At 30.0% G+C, this 23433-nt stretch overlaps 1 protein-coding gene across 1 annotated transcript in view; it reads left to right on the top strand.

Annotated features, from left to right (window-relative positions):
- Window positions 1-21093, top strand: part of fest (wurstfest) — a 33551-nt gene extending 12458 nt beyond the window's left edge. Inside the window, exons 4-6 of the mRNA XM_075354246.1 lie at window positions 755-879; window positions 19567-19851; window positions 20789-21093. Coding sequence (XP_075210361.1) covers window positions 755-879; window positions 19567-19851; window positions 20789-21014 — 636 coding nt within the window. The 3' untranslated portion in view covers window positions 21015-21093. The remainder of the gene's footprint in view (window positions 1-754; window positions 880-19566; window positions 19852-20788) is intronic.
- Window positions 21094-23433: the final 2340 nt, after the last annotated feature.

Below are 23433 nucleotides of genomic sequence, written 5' to 3'. Positions count from 1 at the left end.
TAAACCGATTTCTACCACAAGCTGTAGTGATCTGTTGTATTAGGCACTAAGACACCCACATTTACCTATCCAGGTTGCTGCTCCTTTCATATCTGAAATGGGAGGTGCAGTTGTTCCCAACCTGAAACAGAATCTGTAATCTTCAAGCATAGTTGCAGATCCTTCAATTAATGCCCCCAAGGCCATTCTTCCAGTGTACATTGTGAACACAGGCCTTATACCAATTTTGCTCTGGAAACACTGGGTCACCAAGCCTCAAACAATTCAGAGAATTGTACTATTTGAGTGTTTACTATTTATTTACCTATTTTTAGGTATGGTTTGGTTATGTGGGATACTTACTTATTAAAACTTCTTTCATCCACATTTTCCCAGCTGGGGCACTTTTACATTACTTCAGTCCACGGTGTGCTGTCTATTACACTAGGGTGTTACATTAGTACAACCCTCTTATTCATACCACCTTCCTAGCCATCTACAGGGTCTGTCCTTATGTCTCAGGATCAAAAAAAGCTGATACTGCATCCCAAGCCACTTTATTTGTCAACATTGTTTGGACAATGTTGTCCAAATCTTCCCTGATGCCAAATACAGCACCTTTTTGCTCTAGGGAATACTGGGTGTGACTTGCATCAACCACTATTTTTCTTACAGTACCAGCACTAGAGAAATTATTAGTTATTTAATTTTTCTCTGTATTCTAATATAAAAATAGATTTTTTAGTTCTTGAGCTGATAAATATCTTTTTTATAGAATAATATAGTCGTAGCTCTAGGAGGCACTGGATCTGCATCAGCCTTGTTACATCCAAATGGACGCATATATCAGTACGGAAGCAGAGTAGAAATTCTTGCCCATGATTCTCATGGAAATAACAAGTAAGTAATAACATAAAACTGAATATCTATTGAATAAATGAAACTCATCTTCACTAAAATCATATTGAGGTTAAATATTTTCTTCCATGCCCATGGTTATTGAAAGTTAAGAAATCTTATTTATATTTACAAAGTCACACATCATCCTACTCTTCTTCCTTAACATCACTAATATTCTTCCACATTATCAATGAAGATTAAACAAATGATTTGCAGAAAATTTTGCAATATAGAATACCATGTAATTTAGAAAAGATAAAAATGAGAACATAAGAGAGAGGGTGTCTAATCAAATAAATGGTTTTCTTTTTATACTTCAAATCAGCCATTCTGCCATTCTAATATGCCCTTCAGTCTTCACCAAATCAAAAAATTGTCATTAACATTACTGAAATTCATTGTTTAAAATATTGTCTGAAAATGTATTTTATAAATTTACTGTTAATTATATTTATATTTAATTTAAAATTATATTACTGCAACCATATTTATAATAAATATAAAATTTATTAAATTAAATATTTAAAGTTAGTAAATATAAAATTTATTTATATATATTTAATTTATAAAAAAATAGATATAAATTATAAATAATCTATATCTAAGTTTAATATCAACTTTATTAAATTTCTGATCTCATTATTTGCTAGAATGATGATGTACCATTGGTATTCAAAAAAATTGATTTGATTAATATGGTATTCTGAAAGTCTCCAGATATCTTGTGCAGTTTTATTGATTTGAGTCTGTAGACAGCTGTGGTATTCCAGGTTCTTGTTCATGTGGTGAGTGTAGCTTGTTATAAGTTTGAATAACTTGGCCAAGATGTGTTGTTGGGTAATTAGAAACCTTAATTAGAAAGTTAGAAAGATTGCATCTAGGACTGCTAAAGTTTAAAATAGTGATTGGGACTGATTTTTTTACTTTAACTATTTACAAGGGAAGACCAATGTTAATGCTACCAAAACTATTCTGTAAAATAACTAGCTGATCATATTATTAAAACATGAAATATATCTTCACACAAGTACTTTTTGATAAATATCTGGTGATATATTTCATTTGCATATGAAGAAAGATTATGCAAAACATAATCTTTTATTAATGTAAATTCCTCTGCATCATAAATAGGAATTGGAGTTACAATCATTAGAAGGTTGTTGTGTAGAGCATTCAAACAAACAAATGAAAAATCACATTTTATGTCCATAAAAGATTATATTAGTATACATTAAACAATTATAGATAGTGACAAATTTTGATCCTACAGTAATAACATTTTTAAACTATTATATCAATTTTAAGATGAGCAACTAATTGGTTATCATTCTGTACTGTGTCAGACTATGGTGGTCATCATTCTCAAATTCTATTGATACACTTATTTTTCTAAATTTATTAATAATACAGATATTTTTTATTATTTAAAAATGTTTATAATTTGCAATAACATGTGCATTTTTTAATAAATATACTGCAACACAATGGCTGTGCCATTTTTTTTTTAATTCATGAAAATTCATCATATCTAACATTTAGTCTTTAGTCAAAATGGTTAGATGAAGATTTAAAATTTTCTGAATAAAATACAATTTATTTAGCACTTTTAACTGGAAAGGGTAGGGACTCTATATCTAATTCAAAATAGTAAATATCTGAGATACACTTTGAAACTTGAGTGTTTAAAAAAGTGACTACACCATTTACCGAGGACCAAAGCAATCCTGAACAAACTAGCAAATTCACCCTTATAACCAGAACTTTCTTCAAAGGCTACTTGACAAATGAAAATAAAGATTAGATACTAAAAATATGTTTTAAAAAATGCTGCATAAAAAAAAATTTCTAGTTTTTTTTGTTCATGTTTTTGTCAGTGATAATGACTGACAAATAGTGAAGTAAATTATAGCACGAGATTAAATTGTGATGTCATGACATCATGAATAGAATTTTTTCATGTGTGATCTAAAGAAGATTTTCAAAGATTAGAATGTAACTGAATGGAAATTTAGCATATTTTTCTCCAGTCTGTGAGCTAGAAATATATAAATGTTATCCCACCAACATACAGTATGTTCATAGGTTACAACTTTGATAAATATTTAAATCCTTCTGGAATAATGCCTAAAGGTTATCTGTTAAATAAATAAACATCTAAAATTATGTGCTATAAATAATGGTAAATAGAGAAGGGGTTTTCTTGAAAAATCCACAAAATTTGAATTGTCAGAAGAGGTAGGATCATGGAAAATAGCACAGTACTTTTATGTTAACACAAACTAGCCTTGTATTTATTTAAGTTTCTAGAAATTTTAACAAATTAACAATATTATTGTAACTGAATTAATTAAGAAGCTATAACATGAATAATGACTTGGTCAAAAAACTACCTATTCAGTTTTTGGTGCAGTCTTCCATGACATTCTGCTTTTAGGTACATTAGTAACTAGACAATCACCAATGAATGGAATAAGTATTTATTGTGATATATAGGGTGATCTGACATGAAATATAGTTACTTCAAAAATGGCATGGTCATTTGAATACAATATAGAATTAACATTGGGCTTAATGAAATACAGGAGATATTACTAGGGTTTCATATGACGTACACTCAAATCTGTTTAGTGTAGACTAGGCGCTGGGGTTTAGTGAACATTACTCTCAGTATTGTTGGTATTGAAGCTAGTTCTCATTTCTTTGTCTTATTATTGCATGATATGGGTATTAAAACAATACATGTATATGTATTGTTATATATAATCGTGTGTACACATACACACACATTTGAATTGTGTTCATTTGTTTTCATTGCGATTAGTTATCATAGTGTTAATGATGAGAACATACGAGGGTAAGTCAATTATTATCCGCAATGTAGTTATAAATTTTATTGCAATACAAATAGGAAACTTACATGTACATAATTTTTCAACATAGTCCCCTTGCATTTCAACGTACTTGGTCCATCATTGCACAAGCTTCCTGATGCTCTCATAAAAGAAGGTTTTCAGTTGAGGTGGTAGCCAGTAATGCACTGCTTCTTTCACTGTTTCGTCCGAGGTAAATTGACGACCCCTTAATGCCTCTTTGAGTGGACCAAACAAGTGGTAGTCAGAAGGGGCAATATCAGGACTATACGGAGGATGAGCAAGTACTTCAAAGTTGAGTTTCTGGAGCGTTTCAGCAGTGTGGGCAGCAGTATATGGAGGGCATTGTCATGCAACAACACAACACCTTTTGACAGTTCCTTGGCGTTTGCTTCGAATTGCAGGCTTCAGCTTGGCAGTAAGCATCTCACTGTAATGCGTATTGTTTATTGTCGTGCCCCTTCCCTTATAATCTTCCAGTACTGGGCCTTTTGAGTCCCAAAAAACTGTAACTGATTCCTGTGGATGATTGGTCTTGAACTTTTTTGCAGGGCAAATTTGGATGTTTCCATTCCATACTCTGCCGTTTACTCTCTGGCTCGTAATGATGGATCCATGTTTCGTCATCAGTGATGATTCTGTCTAAGAAGATGTTTGTTACCATAGCGATCCAAATATTTTTGGGAGATGTTCAAGCGCGTTTGTTTATGCAACTGTGTGAGTTGTTTTGGGACCCATCTTACACAGACTTTTATGAAACCCAAGTCTATTGTGGATGATTTCGTAGGCAGAACCGTGACTAATTTGCAAACTATGTGCCACTTCAATCAATAGTTACTCGTCTAAGAAAAACATGTCACGTGCTCGCTCAATGTTTTCCTCATTTGTAGCGGTAAACGTCGTCCGGAGCCGGACGACGTTTACCGCTACATTTTTGAACTTTCAATCCATTCGTAGACACTCCGTTGCGGCAACAGACTGTTCCCGTACTGTATCGAAAGTCTTAGATGAATTTCGGCCTCTGATACACCTTCCGACCACAAAAAACTGATCACTGAACGTTGTTCTTCTTTGGTGCAAACAGAAAGCAGTGCAGCCATGGTTAACGGCAGGGCAGCGATAATGGAACTAATCTACAGAGCGTCCAATATAAAACGCAACCCATCAATCACTCATCCATGAAATTTCAAAAGTCAAGCTTACTCCCCTACTCGTTACTGAAATGGACTCGTCCAACATCTGAACATCGCGGCGACGCAGTAGAACACTACCGATAGTAACAACAATGCAATCATAACGTTCAGTGTATTGCTAGAGACAAGATGGTGTTTTCGCTAGATGAACGTGTTTTCATTGTTGAGTCGTACTTCAGTACGAAATCAGTGGTTGCAGTGCAAGATTTGTTTCGCCATAAGTACCCAGATAAACCAGCTCCTAACCAAAACATCAGTATTAACGTTAGTTGCAAAATTTAGAGAGACTGGTTCTGTTAATAACAAGGAATACAAAAGATCTGCGTCAGTGTTGAATACAGATACAGTCACTGAAATCAAAGATCGATTACTTGCCTCGCCAAATAAATCTCTCAGAAGTTTGTCTGCTGAAATTAATTTGTCTAAATAAACTGTTCATCGGGCGACCAAACAATTACAATTATCGCATTCAAACGGTTCATCAACTTCTTGAGCGCGACAAAGAAAAACTGCTACAATATTGTCAATGGTTCCGTCGATTTCTGCGTGAGGGAATTAATGTTATGGATTCGTTAATTTTCACAGATGAAGCATGGTTTCATTTGGATGGCTACGTAAACAGCCAAAACAGTAGAATTTGTAGTGCTGAAAATCCCCACGTTTATCACGAAAAACAATTACACCCGCGACATATCGCGGAAGAAAATAATCGGTCCTATTTTTTTCGAGTACACCATTAATGCAGAACGATATCAGGATATTTTATTTCAGTTCATTACACTCTTGGAAGAGGAAGACAGACACTGCTGGCTATAACATGACGCTGCGACATCGCACTACGCAGGTTCAACTTCTGATTTCGTTCGAGGAATTCTTTGGTAATCGTGTTATAGGTCGAGGCTTGTGGCCACCAAGATCTCCAGACGTATTTTTTTCTATAAGGTTACCTCAAAGAAAAAGCCTACAGCAACAAACCACGAACACTTGAACAATTGAAAGTCAATATTGAACAAGCTACAAACTATGAAACTATATTTATCCAGCTACAAACTATGAAAAAATTTGCAAGAAACGCTGTAAAAAGAATTGAAGCTTGTATTCAAGAAGATGGCGGCCAACATTTACTCTAAATGTAAGGTAATGGATGGTAATAATAAAATTTACATTTTCACACATGCCTTTTTATTATTTCAATACCCACCAATATAAGGTTGGGTTGCGTTTTATATGGGACAGCCTGTAGTAGCATCAAACCTGCACAGACATAATAATTAAACCACGCATGCGTCATCTACGCAACACGACAGTACTACAAACATAAACAAAAACTAAATTGCGGATAATAATTGACTTACCTTGTATTTCCAAGTATGAAGAATGTTGCACAGAGGCAGTTAGAAAACTGAATGGAATTTTCAGTCAACAGAATGGATCTTATGAAGAGGTTCAATTTGCAGACAATAAATAGCAACGGCATCTTTTTGCTAGTCTTGTCTTAATAAAACATCAGGAAATTGATTTGTCGTTTTCACTATTGTGACCATTTTCAGCAGCACCGTACAGTAACTTATACAAAAATTTAAATGCCTACAGTATTCAAATGATACTAGAACTCTAACCTAACAAATTGTTTAAAATGCTGACAACTGGATTCTGAAAACCAATCACAGTGATTATCTAGAGAAAATCATCTTTATCAAAAGAAGTAAAAGACGCATTCTCAGATGAATTGGCAAATCAAGAAATAAAATTGTTCAATTTGGAATACAGTGAATCCTGTAATTTATTAAAGTGTGTTGTGTTTTTTGAGCGTACTGTATCAATATATTTAAATATTAAATCTTGTATTCTTTATGCGACATTTTAGTATTCTATTTTCTGAGAATTATAATAATGAAACTTTTTAGCTTGTCAATAATCAAACTATTTTTAGATATGCTTAATATTTACAAGTTTATTACTTCAATAAATATTGCCATAAAGTAACCAGACAGGTTGTTTGTCAGCTGAATACTGTTCTGTATTATAGTCTATGTCTTGTAATATTTAATAATGAATAAAGAATGCTAATTTATTCTCTAAAAATAAAAATAAAAACTTTTAGGACAACTAGGATTATGAAAATAGTGAGGAAGAAAACTATAATCTTTTTATACAAACCCTGTTTCTAGTTTGGATTTTTCTTGTTTAAATGAAAAGAAATGTTAGAAAAGTTAATGTACGAATGTATATTTTTTCATCTGTACATTCTTTACATCAATTTCAAATATATTTGTATTCATTTAGCAGTTAAGTAAAAGCTTTAAAAAATACGCAACTAACAAAATTTATGAAGAGGCAGTATGGAAGTAAAGGGAAATGTTGTTCTTGATTGCATTTGGTCATAGGTTCTAAAATGAGATTACTACAGAAAAAGATTTATTTAAAAGACTGTTCAAATTTCATTTTACACATAAATAATATTTTTGTTTTAGACTTGAAAGTAGTTTTTTTCTAATCTCTTAACAGTTATTTTTCTAGTTCGATTGATTTCTTATAAAATTAGATTGATATTTTTTTGTCATTACTTTTTTGACAGGATTTATGAAAATCTCAGTTTCATAAATCTCAGTTACACCAATCTCTTAATCTCAATATATTAAATTGCTTAGATATTGGTTATGTAATTTACAACAGCAGATGTAGAAGAGTGAAATATTAAGAAAAACTAGTATACACAATGAAAATTTACAGAAACACCCTTGGAATAATTTTCAAGGAAAGTTGTACAGTGCATTCTTTTAGAATAAAACAAGTTTATAATACACATAAATATGGAAAGATTATGTAGGTTTATATTATTATAAATATATATATATTTCTTACAGAAATATATGCCGGTCATTTATAAGCTTGAAACACATCATGTTTCTGTAACTTTTCAAATAAAAATAGTGTTTTGTGTTCTTTTTCAATATTTTTAGTGGAACAGATAAGTCATTAGCTAACAATATTCCAATTAACATTACATCAGTATTGTTAAACTTTGTTAGTTTTAGTCCAGTTAAAAAAAACAACTGACCTTTAGTTTTAAACACGTCATTCATTCAATCTCTAAATTCAACTTATTCTATTTAATTTACAGGATATTCCTTTTTGTTTCTTTTTGGTTCATTTATTTCTTTTTAATAAAATAAAAGCAATCATGAAAATAGTTCTGTAAACTGACTTGTTAGAATTAACTTTTGTGTGTGTGTGTGTGTGTGTGTGTGTGTGTTTGAGTTCTATAGAATAATATATAGAATGTATAGGATATAACATATAGAATGTATAGGATATAACATATTTAATAGTATAGAAAGTGGGTGGAACTACAATGTATGAAAAGTGAAAACTGCAATAATCATGGAACATTGTCAATACTGTATAGTCAGCAACTTGTTTTATGTCTAGCACTGTTTATACAGAAATGTATCTGTACGATAGTTTTATATAGTGTCTGAGTGGAGGAGATTGTTACACTAGCATTTTTGTGCAGGTGTTTGGTAGTCCAAGGCTCAGCCAAACCAGATAATGGTTTAAAACAGTGATTCTCAGCCTTCATAGCTTTACAATCCCGAAAAAGTTAAAAACATTTTTTTGTAATGAATATTTTGTGACCCCCAACCCCCACCCAATGAAACCTCTTTTTTTCTGTTTAATCTCTGAAACTACCATAAGGTATTACTTCAGAGGATTAATGAGGATGATATGTATGAATGAATGTAAATGAAGTGGTGTAATCTTGTATAGTCTCAGGTCGACACATTCCTGAGTTTTGTGGTTAATTGAAACCCTACCAACAATGAACACTGGTATCCATTATCTAGTATTCAAATCCGTATAAAAGTAATTGCCTTTACTAGGATTTGAACCTTAGAACTTGGGTGGGCTAACCTAATGAAACCTAGTTATATTTACCTGTGTTGATAGCAACAGGTATGAATGTGCATGTATGAAGTAATTGCTCACAAATGTGAGCAATTTACAGGTTCCAACTTGATGTGTATGTACTTGTAATTTTGAGTTTGCATAATATTCCCTGTGAGAGTGCCATGTTCGAACATACATATGATATGTTTGAACACGTCGTGCTCCAGCAGTATAAAAGAGGTGTAAGGGATTGCAAAATGTCAGTTTAGTTTTAAATGTGAAGTGTGTAGTTTTTAAAAGCTTAGTTAGACTGAAAATAATTTAAGTTTTCAGGTTTTTGGTGTGCGGCCAAACGGTGTAACTGTTTACTTTTTTCAAATTAAGATTATATACATCAATCTTGCCATCTACATCCAGTAAATGGATAAATACAATTAAATAGTAAAAAGACAAGATTGTACTATGACAGTTATTTAAATTATAGTTTTAACTTACTGGATGGATAGCCACTTTGTGTTTGCTTCATGTCCTCTCCAATGAAAGCATGAAGCCATCAAAGTTAATTCAACACTTGGAAACTTAAAAATCCATGTCATAAAAGCAAACCGTTGGAAATTTTCAAAAGAAGATACATACCTATTTTGACAACAAGCTATTTGTAAATCAAGATGCACTGATAAAAGTACACTTGAAGCATTTATCTTGTAGCATTAGAGTAGTTAAGATGTCCAACAAACACCATAGATCACAGAAACTCATGCCTTTTGCAATTTATATGGTCAGCATGTAGGTATGACTGAAGCAAAAAGGTTCTACTTTCTAATGACACAGTATCAAGGCGAATCAATGACATGGCTGCCAATGTTTGTGATCAGATAATTCAGCAAAAGTGAGATATGAATGCGATAGGAACAGATCAATCAAAGAAATGTATTGTGCAAACCAGTGCCAGCAAATCAATACCTGGTCATACAACAAGACAATGTCTTTTCATTGTTTTTTATGAAGCTAAAAAAAACCTATAACAGATGGACAAAATGTAATCCAAGAGTGGAATGGATGTACTGATTCCTTCACAGACATGAAAAATCTTCTCTTGCCTATTTTGACAACAAGCTATTTGTAAATCAAGATGCACTGATAAAAGTACACTTGAAGCATTTATCTTGTAGCATTAGAGTAGTTAAGATGTCCAACAAACACCATAGATCACAGAAACTCATGCCTTTTGCAATTTATATGGTCAGCATGTAGGTATGACTGAAGCAAAAAGGTTCTACTTTCTAATGACACAGTATCAAGGCGAATCAATGACATGGCTGCCAATGTTTGTGATCAGATAATTCAGCAAAAGTGAGATATGAATGCGATAGGAACAGATCAATCAAAGAAATGTATTGTGCAAACCAGTGCCAGCAAATCAATACCTGGTCATACAACAAGACAATGTCTTTTCATTGTTTTTTATGAAGCTAAAAAAAACCTATAACAGATTGGACAAAATGTAATCCAAGAGTGGAATGGATGTACTGATTCCTTCACAGACATGAAAAATCTTCTCTTGCCATTAAAAATATGCTGGAAAATCTCAAAAAAATTTTTGTAAAGCTGTAAAAATGGTATTAAAAGTTTACCATTACAGAATAGACTGTTTTCTAAACTATGCGATAAAATGTATAGAAAAAAAATACCTACTTTTCCATGCAGAAGTCAGATGGTTATCATGGAGGAAAGTGTGTTAACCTGGTTTTTGGAATTGCGAGCGAATTAATATTTTTCCAGGATAAATAAATGCCAACAATGTTATTACAGAATGAGTATATGTTATTGTTGGCTTACTTAGCTGATGTTTTTTTGCATTTAAATGACTTGAACATGAATTTACAAGGATATGATAAATACATTTCATTAATGTTAGACAAAGTTCATGCTTTCGTTAAGCTTGATATGTGGATTAATTCACCTTCAAAGCAAAAATTTTGATTTTTTCCACCCTTTTTCCAATTGAGAAAAATTTGGATGAAGAAAAAACTATTATTAACCACAGCTTGGATAGCGTGAAGATGCATTTGTACAAGCTAAAGATGAGTTGAGTATTTCCTGGAAGATAAAAATGATTTCTTGAACACTGAATCCATTTAGTGAATGCATTGTTGCAGCTGCTAAGTTACCAGTTGAGATTCATGACCAGCTCATCAAAATATCTGCCAAAAAAATGTTTAATTACAATTCACATCTGAAGATGTGAATCTTAGATCAAGTTTTGACTTGCTTGTCGAAGTGATATGGAAATTGTCACAAAAGCATTGAAAATATAGCTCTATGAAAAGGGTTTTTCATCTATGCTTGTGCTAAAACTAAATATTGGAATTGTTTTTTATCACTTGAAAACAATTTGCATTTGAGAGTTTCTTACATAGATCCACATAATTGAAAAACTTTTAAGTGAAAAATAAATACAATTATCTCATTAATTTATGTTCTTTACATGTGTACTTATAAATTTTAGTATTAGTAAAATGTTTATAATAATATTTTTTCTCATAAAATGATTTCATTATTGTTTGTGTAAGTTGTAGGCTGATTTTATGATCCCCCTCTCATATCAAAGTGGCCCCTTTGGGGGCTGTGACCTCCAAATTGAGAAATGCTGTTTTAATTGACTCCTTGATAATGTTCTTCGACCACCATTCTATGATGTTGGGTTCTGATAAACATATCTGGCCATGAGTGATCCATAAATACAATCTATAATTTATATTAACAAGGGATGCAAATTAATCAAGCTAAAAAGAAGAGTTGCATGGTCAATAATATGCTATAGAATAGTTTTCAGCAAATGAAATTCTTGTCATATTTTCTCTTAAAATAGCCATCAAGCTATTTGCAAAAAAAATCTTTGTAATAAAACTGGTTATGACTATATTGTATCCATTGCAGTACTTACAGTATGATTAATAACTTATTATGGAATTTCCATCCTCAGTGGTTCTGTTGTTCTAGATGATCCTGCTATGAAGTACTAATTGAACTACTACTTATTGATAGGACACCAGTTTGGTGTATGGTCAACACATGTAAGCACTAATCATAAAATCAGGTTTTGCTTACAAGTTTATAGAAGCATTGATTTATACAAGGTACAAATTGTAACATACAAATTTGCCCTCAATTGACTTACACAGTTAAACATTATGAAATTTAAGAATATTAAACATACTAAATGAATAAACATAGTGCAAAAAATTTATATGTAGAGCTTAATACTCTGTAATTTAGAGTTTTGAAAAAGCAGTATCTGAACTTTGATTGAATTAATGACAGAGCATATTAAAAATTGATAACCACTCTTGTTGGGATAATCTCCAAAACAAAATTTAGAAAGAATATTTAGATTATAGGAAAAAGTAGATAGAAAGCAGGAATAAATGCAATATCTATAATTAATGGAGGTAACTATATTTATAAATTAATTGTAGGTTGTAAAAATTAAAAAGGAAATCTAGATATTCATAGTTAACAGAAGAGAAAATTGTTATATTGTAATTATTGATATCAGTTGTACAATTATCAATATTAATGCATTTAATGATTATAACTACCACAATTAATGATACAAAAGCGTTCAGTGAGTCCATAGAATAATATTATTTGAGTCTGCCATCTTTTATGTACAGTCAATGTTAATGGAGTTTCATGGTATTAATGTACAAATGTATCATGGTATAAGTGAAGTGTGTGTGTGTGTGTGTGTGTGTGTGTGTGTGTGTGTGTGTGTGTGTGAGCATGCATGCATGTGCCTGTGGGTGTGGGGGTGTGTGTTTGTGAGGGGGATTAATGTAGAAACAAAAATCATATGATGCAGCAAGGTAGAGTGAATAAATCTGCCATTGAGCAGATAAAAATAATTGTTTAGACCATAAAAAAAAGAAAGAGCAACTGGGTAATTTTCGGCACTAACAGCTAATCAAAGCATGTAGCTTCAAAGGTAGTGTAGTTGAACAACAGTGAGGTTTAAGGTTAGCTCCATTAGAACTTCTCTGAGAACTCATTCACTTAGCTGAAGTGCAGGAAGGCTAGTGTGATTTGTTAGGGTAATGAAAAGACCTTAGAAATGAATAGAGAATAACTGATCACTGGTCATGGAAAATGGCTGAATGACTAGTGTAATTGTTGCATGATAATAAAGACCTGAAAATTATGACCATTAGAAGACAGACTGAGCTTATTTTATTTATCACATTTATGTCATGACATTATATTTAGGCAATATATTTGCTCTCTTTCTTCTGTTCTTCTCCTCTTACAAATTTAAGAGGCTAATAATTAAAAGGACTGTAGTGCCTGCCAGGGGTAGGAGTACATCTCTTATCTGATGCCAAAGCAATCTGAAATGCAACTGCTTGGTAACATCTGCCCCACCTCATGGAGTCAAATCAGTTTTAAGTGAAATAGTTACTTTTATTGGCATTTATGAAAAAATGTTAATTTGGCATCATAAAAGTATATTGTGGTTTTGGGATTGAGTGTAAAAATGTGCCATAATAAAAAATTCCCACTTTGATCATGGCACAAGATAAAAATCTCTTTCCATTATTTTTTTCTAACACATCAGTACTGCAGAGGATCTTGGACCAAATTAGACCGGTAGAATTAAACTTGGGCCTGGAATTAAACATTACAGAAGAAGATTATTGCTTAAACAAGAAATATCTGTAAAAAAATATTTACAAATTCTCTGAAAAAATGTAAAAAATTCTTAATCTCTTCAAATAGAGGCTGACAAGCTAGCCATTTCAAGTTTCTCCACTTAGTGTGAAAATCTATAAGATAATATTTGTAAGAAAAGAAATTGTGTAATGGGAAACTTAAAACTATTTTGTTCCTTTGTCAGTTTTTGATAAGATTAGTATTTTTTATTCTTATAGAATCATGAGTCAGGTGCAGTCCTAATCACAAGAAACATTATTTTTGTTCTACATGGTTTTTTATTTGATGTTATAGGTGTTTATTAATAAAAAACCTATTATTGGCTGTTTGGAGAATGTTAGCTATCATTTCACTCTTCATCTGCTCCAGAATCTTTTATTTTGGAGAACAGGTCATATTATGATTAAACATTTTTTATTTTTACACAGGTTGTTACAAATACAATATTGAAGATTTTCTACTAGATCATTCATGCAAAAATGTGTAATGATGAATTGAAATGAAAAATATATCCTGAACAGTACAGCAAATTGCTCATTAGTAAAATGCATTACTGGGAGCAACTAAATTTTTTGCTAATATTTCACTAATATTAAAACTGTTAGAGGTCCTGTACACTATTTAATTTCATAAAAAAAGTATGATCCTTCAGTTTTTCTTGGTTGTTACAACTATCTATCTATCTCTTTCTTTGTATATCTTTCTTTAGAAAAATTAAAACATTTTTCTAAATTCTTTACAACTAAAGACACGACTTGATGTTTTTTTACAAAGTAATCTATAAACTTGTACTTTTTAATTTAAAATTTCTAGTCCTTTTTTTTTCAGCCTTTTACCCTTTTGTACATTTTCTTCTCATCTCTTCAATTGTCTATTTATAATGTAATCTCTAAATGCACTTGCCAACATTCCATACAGGTAGTGTATCTGAAAAGGTAGGATAAGTTAGGAAAGAGATACTGCATAGACAGCCTAAAAACAATGACACGGCCATTTTCCATGAAAACCAGTAATGTAATAAATATCATTCAATGACACAGTATTTTTCAGTTAAGTTTCCCTTATTTAATGGTCATAGTAATTAAACTTGAAATAATTAAACTGTGAAGTTAGCCATAATGGTCCATTATGCTACAAGGATGTAAAAATTCACACAAAAGCGGTCATTAATTTAAAATTCTCAACTATTAAAACTGATAAAGGAAAAAATTTTAAGTATCATACAATTAACATCTGCATTTTCCTTGTAGGATTCATGTTTTTCATAAAAAATGGGGGAAAAAATTTTTGTTATTTGTCAGTCTGTCTGTAAAATCACAAGAGTTTTTTTTTGTTCAAGCAATAACATTCTACAATTTTCTTCAAATACTTCTGCAAGTTTATTTTCAGGTTTTGGCCAAATAATGATTTTTTTCTACCGGACTAAGTGGTCTCTCTTTTATAGGTTGGTGGCATGTTTTCATTTTATGTTCATAAATAAAAAGCTGTTATCGGGTGAAAAATAAGTACTTTAAGTCAATTTATAGAAGAATGATCACTTATGTGAACTAAGACTCAATGAAAGAAACAGAGCCCAGGGAAAAACAATTTAATTTGAACGTGCCATTTCAATTTCATAATGATTTAAACGAAATTTTAATAAGGTAAGAATTTGTTTTTTTATGAATATTAAAAGGTGAATTCTTAAAATTTGATTCTTTGATGTTTAGAATTTCATCACACGGACTTTAAATTTCATTACAAACATAATGCCAAAATTGTTGGTTTTGTGGTGAATTAAGTTAGTAAAAACAGTTATGATCTTTGGACATTCTCAAAGTAAGTGGTCTGTAAACAGTTTTTCTGGTGTTATCTAATTGAAATCATCCATTTTAAAATTCTTGCTGTTTTTTCTGAAAAAAATCTGGTTTTCCAGTTTGTAATTGATAAATGTGTGTACCATTCTTTTAGTTAAAGCACTGTATTGCAATGTAAATTTGGTGGTATTACACTAAATTTGTGGTATTACAGATGATGTATATAGCTTATTTATTTAAACTGATGCAAATTGGTATCTGAAACGCAGTGTGATATTCAGTAGTACTATCTTTTCTTTGGGATTAGGGAGGATCCTTTACTCCAGTACTCTGATTATATATTTATAAAATTTCTGGCGCAGCATGAAAATGTGTTTTAAAAATTTATTTATTTTACTATATCAGAATACTAAATACTGAAAAGTATCTTAATACTTTTAACTAATAACAAACTAATATCTTAAAACAAACTACAAAAGATGCTCAAATTAAACTGCAATGATAGCACTAAAATGTTACATTGGACAGACTGGGCACACATGCACTTATATATGGGTGGATGTAAAGAAAAGTACAAGAATTACTCAAAACAACCAAATTTTACAAATCACTACATGAAACATTTGGCAAAAACAACATAAGAACAGATTCATCATAAATTGAATATATTATTTTGATAACATTCTTTCAATATTTTACAGTGAGATGTTTTACTATTAAATTTTAAAGTATACATTAACATAATTTTAATAAACCAATTGATTTCTGTTTAAAAATTTGAAGAAACGATTAAAAATTAGCAAAAACTGTGTAGGATTAAAACATTTCTACAAATTTTAATTTCTAGGTTAATGTAGTTTTAATTTCATAGTAGGATTTTTGACTTATTAAACATTTGTAGTATTTCTGAATAATAATGTCATGTTTAACAGATCTGAAATATGCACTGTACTTGGAATTTGGGCAATAATAACTTTTTGATATTTTGTACTTAAATTTTACAATTAAAATTCTGCAGAAAGTTTTGAATCAATTCGGTAGAAAGTTTTTTGATTTAAAACTTTTTTAAAACCAACAAATTTTGTGTGAATTTATGTTGAAAATAAGACTTTTATTTCACTCTAAAATTTTCTTTTCCTGAGTGATACCCAGGAAAAAAATAAATATTCTGCTGTTATAATCTGTTGGTAGATAAACTATTGTTTTTAATACCATAATTTGAATAATAATAATAATAATAATGTGAATAATTAAATTTAAATATGAACTTTAATCAAATCGTTTTGTTTTTTCATTATATATTTTCATTGTTTATTTTTGTGTACTTTCTTACATCTAAGAATTTTTGTCTATTGTGTTTTTTATAGCTTTAAAAACTCAATCTTTCAAACCTCCTTATTAAATGTGTCCTCCTCTGCATGAGCACTTTAGTTGTTTTGCTGTCCTGTATTTTGTACTTTTACTTTTGACTCATATTTATTTCTAATCCCCATCCTCAAAATATTTATCATACCTCTCAATTTCTCTCACAATTTTAATTCCTACTTTGATTCAGACCTATGAAGCTTATGTTAAAATTGGTAGACTACAATTGAACGCTCTCATCTTAATTTCTCCAAGTGTGACCATTTCTTGAATTGCTTTTTTCTATGTACATTACAAATCTGTAAATACAATTTTTCGGTAACCCTTAGTTTTAAATAAATTATGCTTCAAAAAAAAATAAAGGAAAATATAGTTAAATCTGTAAAATTTATAATTTAAAAGCTGATGCTTTTCTTTTATAAATAGCCCGAATTAATGTTCAACAGTAATTGGCAAGCATTTTAGTATTCAGTTTCCCTTTATAGCGGTTTTCCATCACCGAAATGTCTTTGTGTAAAATATTAACAATGTTCATCACTTAGGTCTCTGAGGTTGCCTGGAAAAATTCCAGATGTGACCTATTACATCCCACAGCTCTGTATGAAGTAAGAAGTTGATTAACAATATCATGGTAATTGTCAGATTTTTGTTTGCCGGAAAATTTCTGCAGACTTCTTTAAATGAAGCCTAAGCTGTACTTTCTTCATTATTTAACATTGCATTAAATACATCATCTTTGACCAACTATCTTATTTGAGGACCAACAAAGATTCCTTCTTTAATTTTTCCTTCACTTACAATTGGAAATTTCTGCCTGATGTACAAAAATCCGGGACTATCCTTCTTTGCTTTTACAGAATTTTTCATAAGTCCTAGCTTGATATGGAGAGGAGGTAAAAATATTTTTTGGGTTCAACTAAGGGCTCATGAAAAATATTTTTCTCATTTGGACTATGTCTTGTTTCTTCCACTCTTTGGTAACATAATGTTTATCTCTAGTTCGGCTGTCCCATTTACAAAGAAATCACATGTACTTTGCGTAGCCTAGCCTAACAAAATCGTTATAACTTTCAAATACCACATATGTTCCAGCTATGTTTTTTTATAATGTATTTTTTCAAGAATGTTTTTCATCACATCATGTCTTTCAAATTAATACCAGTGATTGGTATCGAAAGATATTTATTACCATTGTGTAGTAGAACCACTTTTAAACTATACTTGGATGAATTTATGAAAAGGTGCCAGTTCTAATTTTTATGAATTTGTCAATATTTATGAATAAACAAAATTATTCTCATCAATAAAGTACTGAGAAAGTTCTTTTTGTCTGCTTCGAAAGCCCAGATTTTTTTAAAGTAAATTCTTCCAACCTTGCAGTCTTTAAATCCCTAACCAAGTCATTTAATTCACCTTGTGATGTGGCTTATTGGAAGATAATTCAAAATCAATCATTGTTGTCTTCTTCAATACTGCCTGATTCTTCATTGCGCTTTCACTTATTAAACAAAAATAACAATTGGTTACATTATTCTTAGGTACACCAAATGGCAAAGCCTTCTGTGTACCTTTCAGCCATCCTCTTAAATATACAGAACAATTAGTGCATACTATATTAGGAGCACACAAAATAAGACTGAACAAAATTAAATCCAGTGCTTAATACAAACAACACAGTTGTGTTTTTGAGCTACATGTTTTCACCTACACAGGCACTATTAATCTGTCCATGAAGACTCACTCATTGGTATTAGATATAATGTCATAATATGTGACTGATACGGTTTAATTCTTGTCTAGTATTGTTTATTTATAGTTTACAAATTATGTTAACAAAGTTAAACGATAAAAACTGAGCTAAAAAATACAATATAGTAGGTTAAATTGCTAACTTTATGTTGAAAAATGAAAAAAAAAATCCTTTAATAAAAAGGATCCTTTAATCATGTATTGCATGTTAGGAAACAAAACTTATGTTTATCAGTGTAGTTAGAAGGGGGCTCCTTTAATAAATTTTCATGGTTAATTAAATTCCTGTAACCTTCCATCCATTCTGTTTATCATTGCAAAATGGCTGTCTCTTTATTAGAGATTAATTTGTTGTAAAATATATAATTTACTTTTAATATTTATTTCTTAGAATATTAAAACTTCTTTTTTCTCCTTTATTATTATAACTTTAAATATTGACATAGAAAATGTCATTATTACTGTGTATCATTTTTCATAGTGTCATAAATCACTTGCATCCATGCCACCAACAAACCACTTTATTTAAAAGGCCATATGTTTTTAGAGCATTTTTAATGCATAATAACTCATCACATGTGCTCATTAGGACACATACTGTGTGTGTATGTGCGTGCGTGCGCATGCATGTGTGTCCTTTTAAAAATATAATATTTACAATTTTGAATATGATTTTTCCCATCTTTGTGTCCATTATGAATTTTTGTAACTAATAAAAAATTATAATTTTTTTAGGAAATAATATACCAGCTGTAATTTGATGTAATGTCAGTAGAGCAATTGCTACCAAACTGAAACTAGGCATTGCAACTAATATGAATTCAGAAATCTTCACAGAATTTTCCCATTTGTAGGATGTATAAAATGAATTTTAAAACAAAATCCTATATTAATATTTTTACTTAATGATTTTTATGAATAAAACACCATTTTTACGATGTTTAAACCAGTATTGTAAATAGCAATATTATAACATGTTTTCTACATCCTTTACAAGTACACTAATGATATCATTCTAATTCTTTGAAATGACTCCATACTACAGATGCAAGTAAAACATTTTAAAATTTATTATTAAATCAAACTACTCATTCAAATCTGATTATATTGCAGATATGCAAAAATGTGGTACAAAGGAGTGAGTTTTACATCTGAACAATGTGCTCTTGTGTATCTTGTTGACTCAGCTGGGACTAGAACGACTACTGATACTTTTTCTGACATGAATTATGATTTTTCTCTTCCAATTTTCTACAATGATTGTCGCCATGGCCCATTACATGTTCAAGAAGCTGTAGACACATTGCGAGCAGCACAATATTGGACTACTGATGAAGGAATTGAAAACTGGATTATTAACAACATACGCATCTCACAGACTCCAGATGGCCTTGTCAGGTACAAATATTTTAAGCCTTATGACAGACTTTTTCTCTTATTAAAATTTTAATTTTCACTCTAGGTCAGAAATAGAACTAAAGGGTGGTGGTTCTGCTTACAGAGAAATGAAACTGGGAAATATTGGTAGTATTTTATTCCATAATCTTGGAAAATATCAGACCTGAGTAATTTTTTTTAATTCTTCTAAAGATTAAATTTTTTTCACCATGTTTCACATACTTTGACTTGTGAAACATTTTGTCCTACTCACCAGTATTTAGTATTTTAGATCTGTAGGATTAAGACCCTATACTGGTATTGAATCTAATGATTTTTTACCTTTCTAACAAGTAATTTTTTTGTAAAATTAAGATAGAAGTCACTGTATGGATATTACTATAATTTGCAGAAATGATATTTTACGTTAAATTTCTGTAATAGTTGTACTAAATCCCTTTTCAAATGCAGAATCAGCTGAAACAAATTTTCTAAAATGTCATTCATTGTTGTCAATATTTTATTTTGGAATTAAATTGAACAAAATTATTTAACCTGTATATGGTCTACTGGAGATTTAACAAAAACTATACAGATTAGTTTATTTTTGGGGGAAAATTATACCCATTTTGTTTCAGTAACTTATATAATTGTATAAATAATTAAAATTTTGTTTAAGTTGCAAAGAATAATTTACTGTTTATAGTAGCATTTAACCAAAAAAAAAAAAGAAAAAAAATGAAAAGAAAAGCGTATTATTTCAATTTGTAATCAATGCCATATTAGAGCTTATTATCTGGGTTTGTCGTGGCAAAATCTAATGAATTTCAGAATGTGTTTATTTTAATGAGACACATTTAGATTTGAAATCTTGTACCTATTCTTAAATGCTTTCTTAGTATTCTGATTAGGTAATTATGAAAGAAAATGTGTTTTATTAAATAATGATTATTTCCAGAATTGCTCGAAACAGTAACAAGTATCAGATTCGAACCTCTCCCACTAATGGTACAGCATCACTTACTACTCCATTCTTGCACTGCACTGCATCCATGGGTCAGACATCTCATCTATTTGTGCGTCGTGGTGAACGTCGAATGCATTATGATGGTAATAGTTTTATTGTGCGAAACGCTGGACATTCTGCTGGATTTGATGATAAGAATCAACTGAAGGTTTATTAATGATTAGCTTAGCTAGACTAGTGACTGGTTACTAATATAAATGGGTACTATGTAAGTAAACCTTATGAAAAGACTATATATAAATAATTTATTATTAAGGTAAACAAGACTGAATATAGGCTGCATATCATGTTATGTGAAAATAATTTATGATCTCGGTCTACAGATATTGTCTTTTGGTTTTCTTTTATTCAAATTAAAATTTAATGTATTTGTGTTTCTTTATGTTATTTTGTTCTTTTTTTTAAATTCTAGTTAAGATTTGTTGGTACATTCTTTGTAATAATTACCAACACACATGAAGTATTTAATTACTTATTTATTTATTCGTTAGTTTTTATGTTTTAGTTAAAAGAAAATTTATTAGTTATTTGATATTTAGTATGGATGATGTTTTGTTAAAGGTATGTATCTATGATAAATATCCCTTTTCTAAATACCGTATATTTATTTAGCATTATTAATTGTTTACCTGATCATAATATATTTGTAAATATTATTTATTATATTTTGTATTATATTAATAAAGCTTTTTGATTCTGAACAGGTCTGTTTTTTATACAGTTGTAATAAGTCATTATTTTAAATTCAATAACTGCTTTTAATGGTTATATAAAAATGAAACTTCATGCAGTGTAATTCTGTAATGAAAAAATTAAGGTTTTGGTTCTATAAATTAAAAATTGAAGCATATATTCTCTTGTAAAAGAGAAATATTAGCAAAGTTAACCATTAAACTATTTTTAAAAATTGTTCCAGATGTTTGTACTCATTTTTTATGCAAGGAATATTGACAAAATAAAGATTGTTTAAAATAAATTATACTTAATATTAATATACTACGTTTCTTCTTAAAGTATTTGGCTACATGTTTCTATGAGTAAATCTATCTCTTTTAGTAGTATGTCATGAATTTTTTTAAAATGAGAATATTTTTTGAACCTTGTTCTAAATTTTAATTTGAGTAGGTTATTTAATTAGGCATATAGTAAAATGAGTGTTAGAGATGTATACTAAAAAATTAAAGCTGTTACAATAAGAAAGCTATATTTAGCTTTATACAACGAGAATTTAATGCTGTTATTGTGACAGCCAGTTTAGTGGGGAAGGGGTTCTGAACTATGCTTTTAAATGGAGGGTAGAGAACTATTTCTCTACAGGGGTTTTGGAACCCCTGTACAATTAAATTAATAGTGCTTGTATTATTAAGTTGTAATATGGTTTTAAGTTGTACTTAATAATAAAACTGTGTGATCATTAATGTTAAGAAAGAATGATACACATGTTGTTCATAACTTTTATGTTCATTTTCATTTTCAACTATCACTTATGATTTCAAAAGTTAAACATACAATAACAATAGTTTGAAAATAGCCTAGATACTCTGAACATCCACTCTGGCTGCCTTCATGGCTACTAGTATGTTTTAAGATTTATTTCTAAAGAATTAGATTCATAGAGTACAGACATTTTTATTAACTTAAATGTACTTTTTTTAGTATACAGTGATAAATTAATGTAATTTATTTAACAATAGAAATTAATAAAATATGTTAGTAGTTTTGTAAAATATAATAAATTTACATCCATTGTCTAGAGCTAAAATTATTTATGCAGTATTTTTTTCCTTTTGTGCTATCATTACTGTCAGTAAAATTGGGGTGGAAAAAAATTATGGGTAAACTTTGTACATTTATGCAAGAGTTGATATCACTTTAGTTATTTATACAGCAGAATGCTTTTTTGTTTTAACCCCACAACAAAAAAAAATTATGACTTTGCCAATCATTAAAGCTAGGTATGTATAATCATGAGGAAAATTAATCATTTTATTTAAGAGGAGGGATCTGCTTTACTTGTTTGTTTAATTATGTCAAATCTGCTGTTATTTTATTACTGTTATTTGTCATTGGTTTACATTACTGTTACTTATTTTTACATTATCCCAATTCAATAGAAATGGTTTGCATTTTTTTAAATGCACTGACAATAGCAATATTAATAAAAAAAAGGAAAAAATTAAGAAAGTAAACAAAAATTCTAATTATTGTCAATAATGTAAAAATAAATAGAGATGTTAGCAGTTTTTGAACCATTGCAAGGTGTTACAGTTTATATTGTTTTATCAAAGAGTAAACAATTTTCATAAAAACCTAATTTTAATTTTTTAATCTCATTAATTTTTCTTTAAAAAGTCTTTACAAAGATCTTTAGTAGAAAAGTCTTCCACTTCAACATGAAATGGTTCTTTTGCTTTGACTGAGCAATAGCTGAATACCAGTTGTTAGGAACATATTTGAGTATATAGAAAACTGCTCAACTCTTATCAAAATCACTATTAATTTATGATTAATTTCTTGCTGCACATAATGTACACAAATTAACGCAATCTTAATGTGTTGGTTTTGACCTCTGCAAC

This window comes from Lycorma delicatula, chromosome 1 (genome assembly GCF_047948215.1).
Source record: "Lycorma delicatula isolate Av1 chromosome 1, ASM4794821v1, whole genome shotgun sequence".
NCBI lineage: Eukaryota > Metazoa > Arthropoda > Insecta > Hemiptera > Fulgoridae > Lycorma > Lycorma delicatula.
Note: the sequence above shows the minus strand (reverse complement) of the source record. Positions and strands in the feature narration are given on the sequence as shown.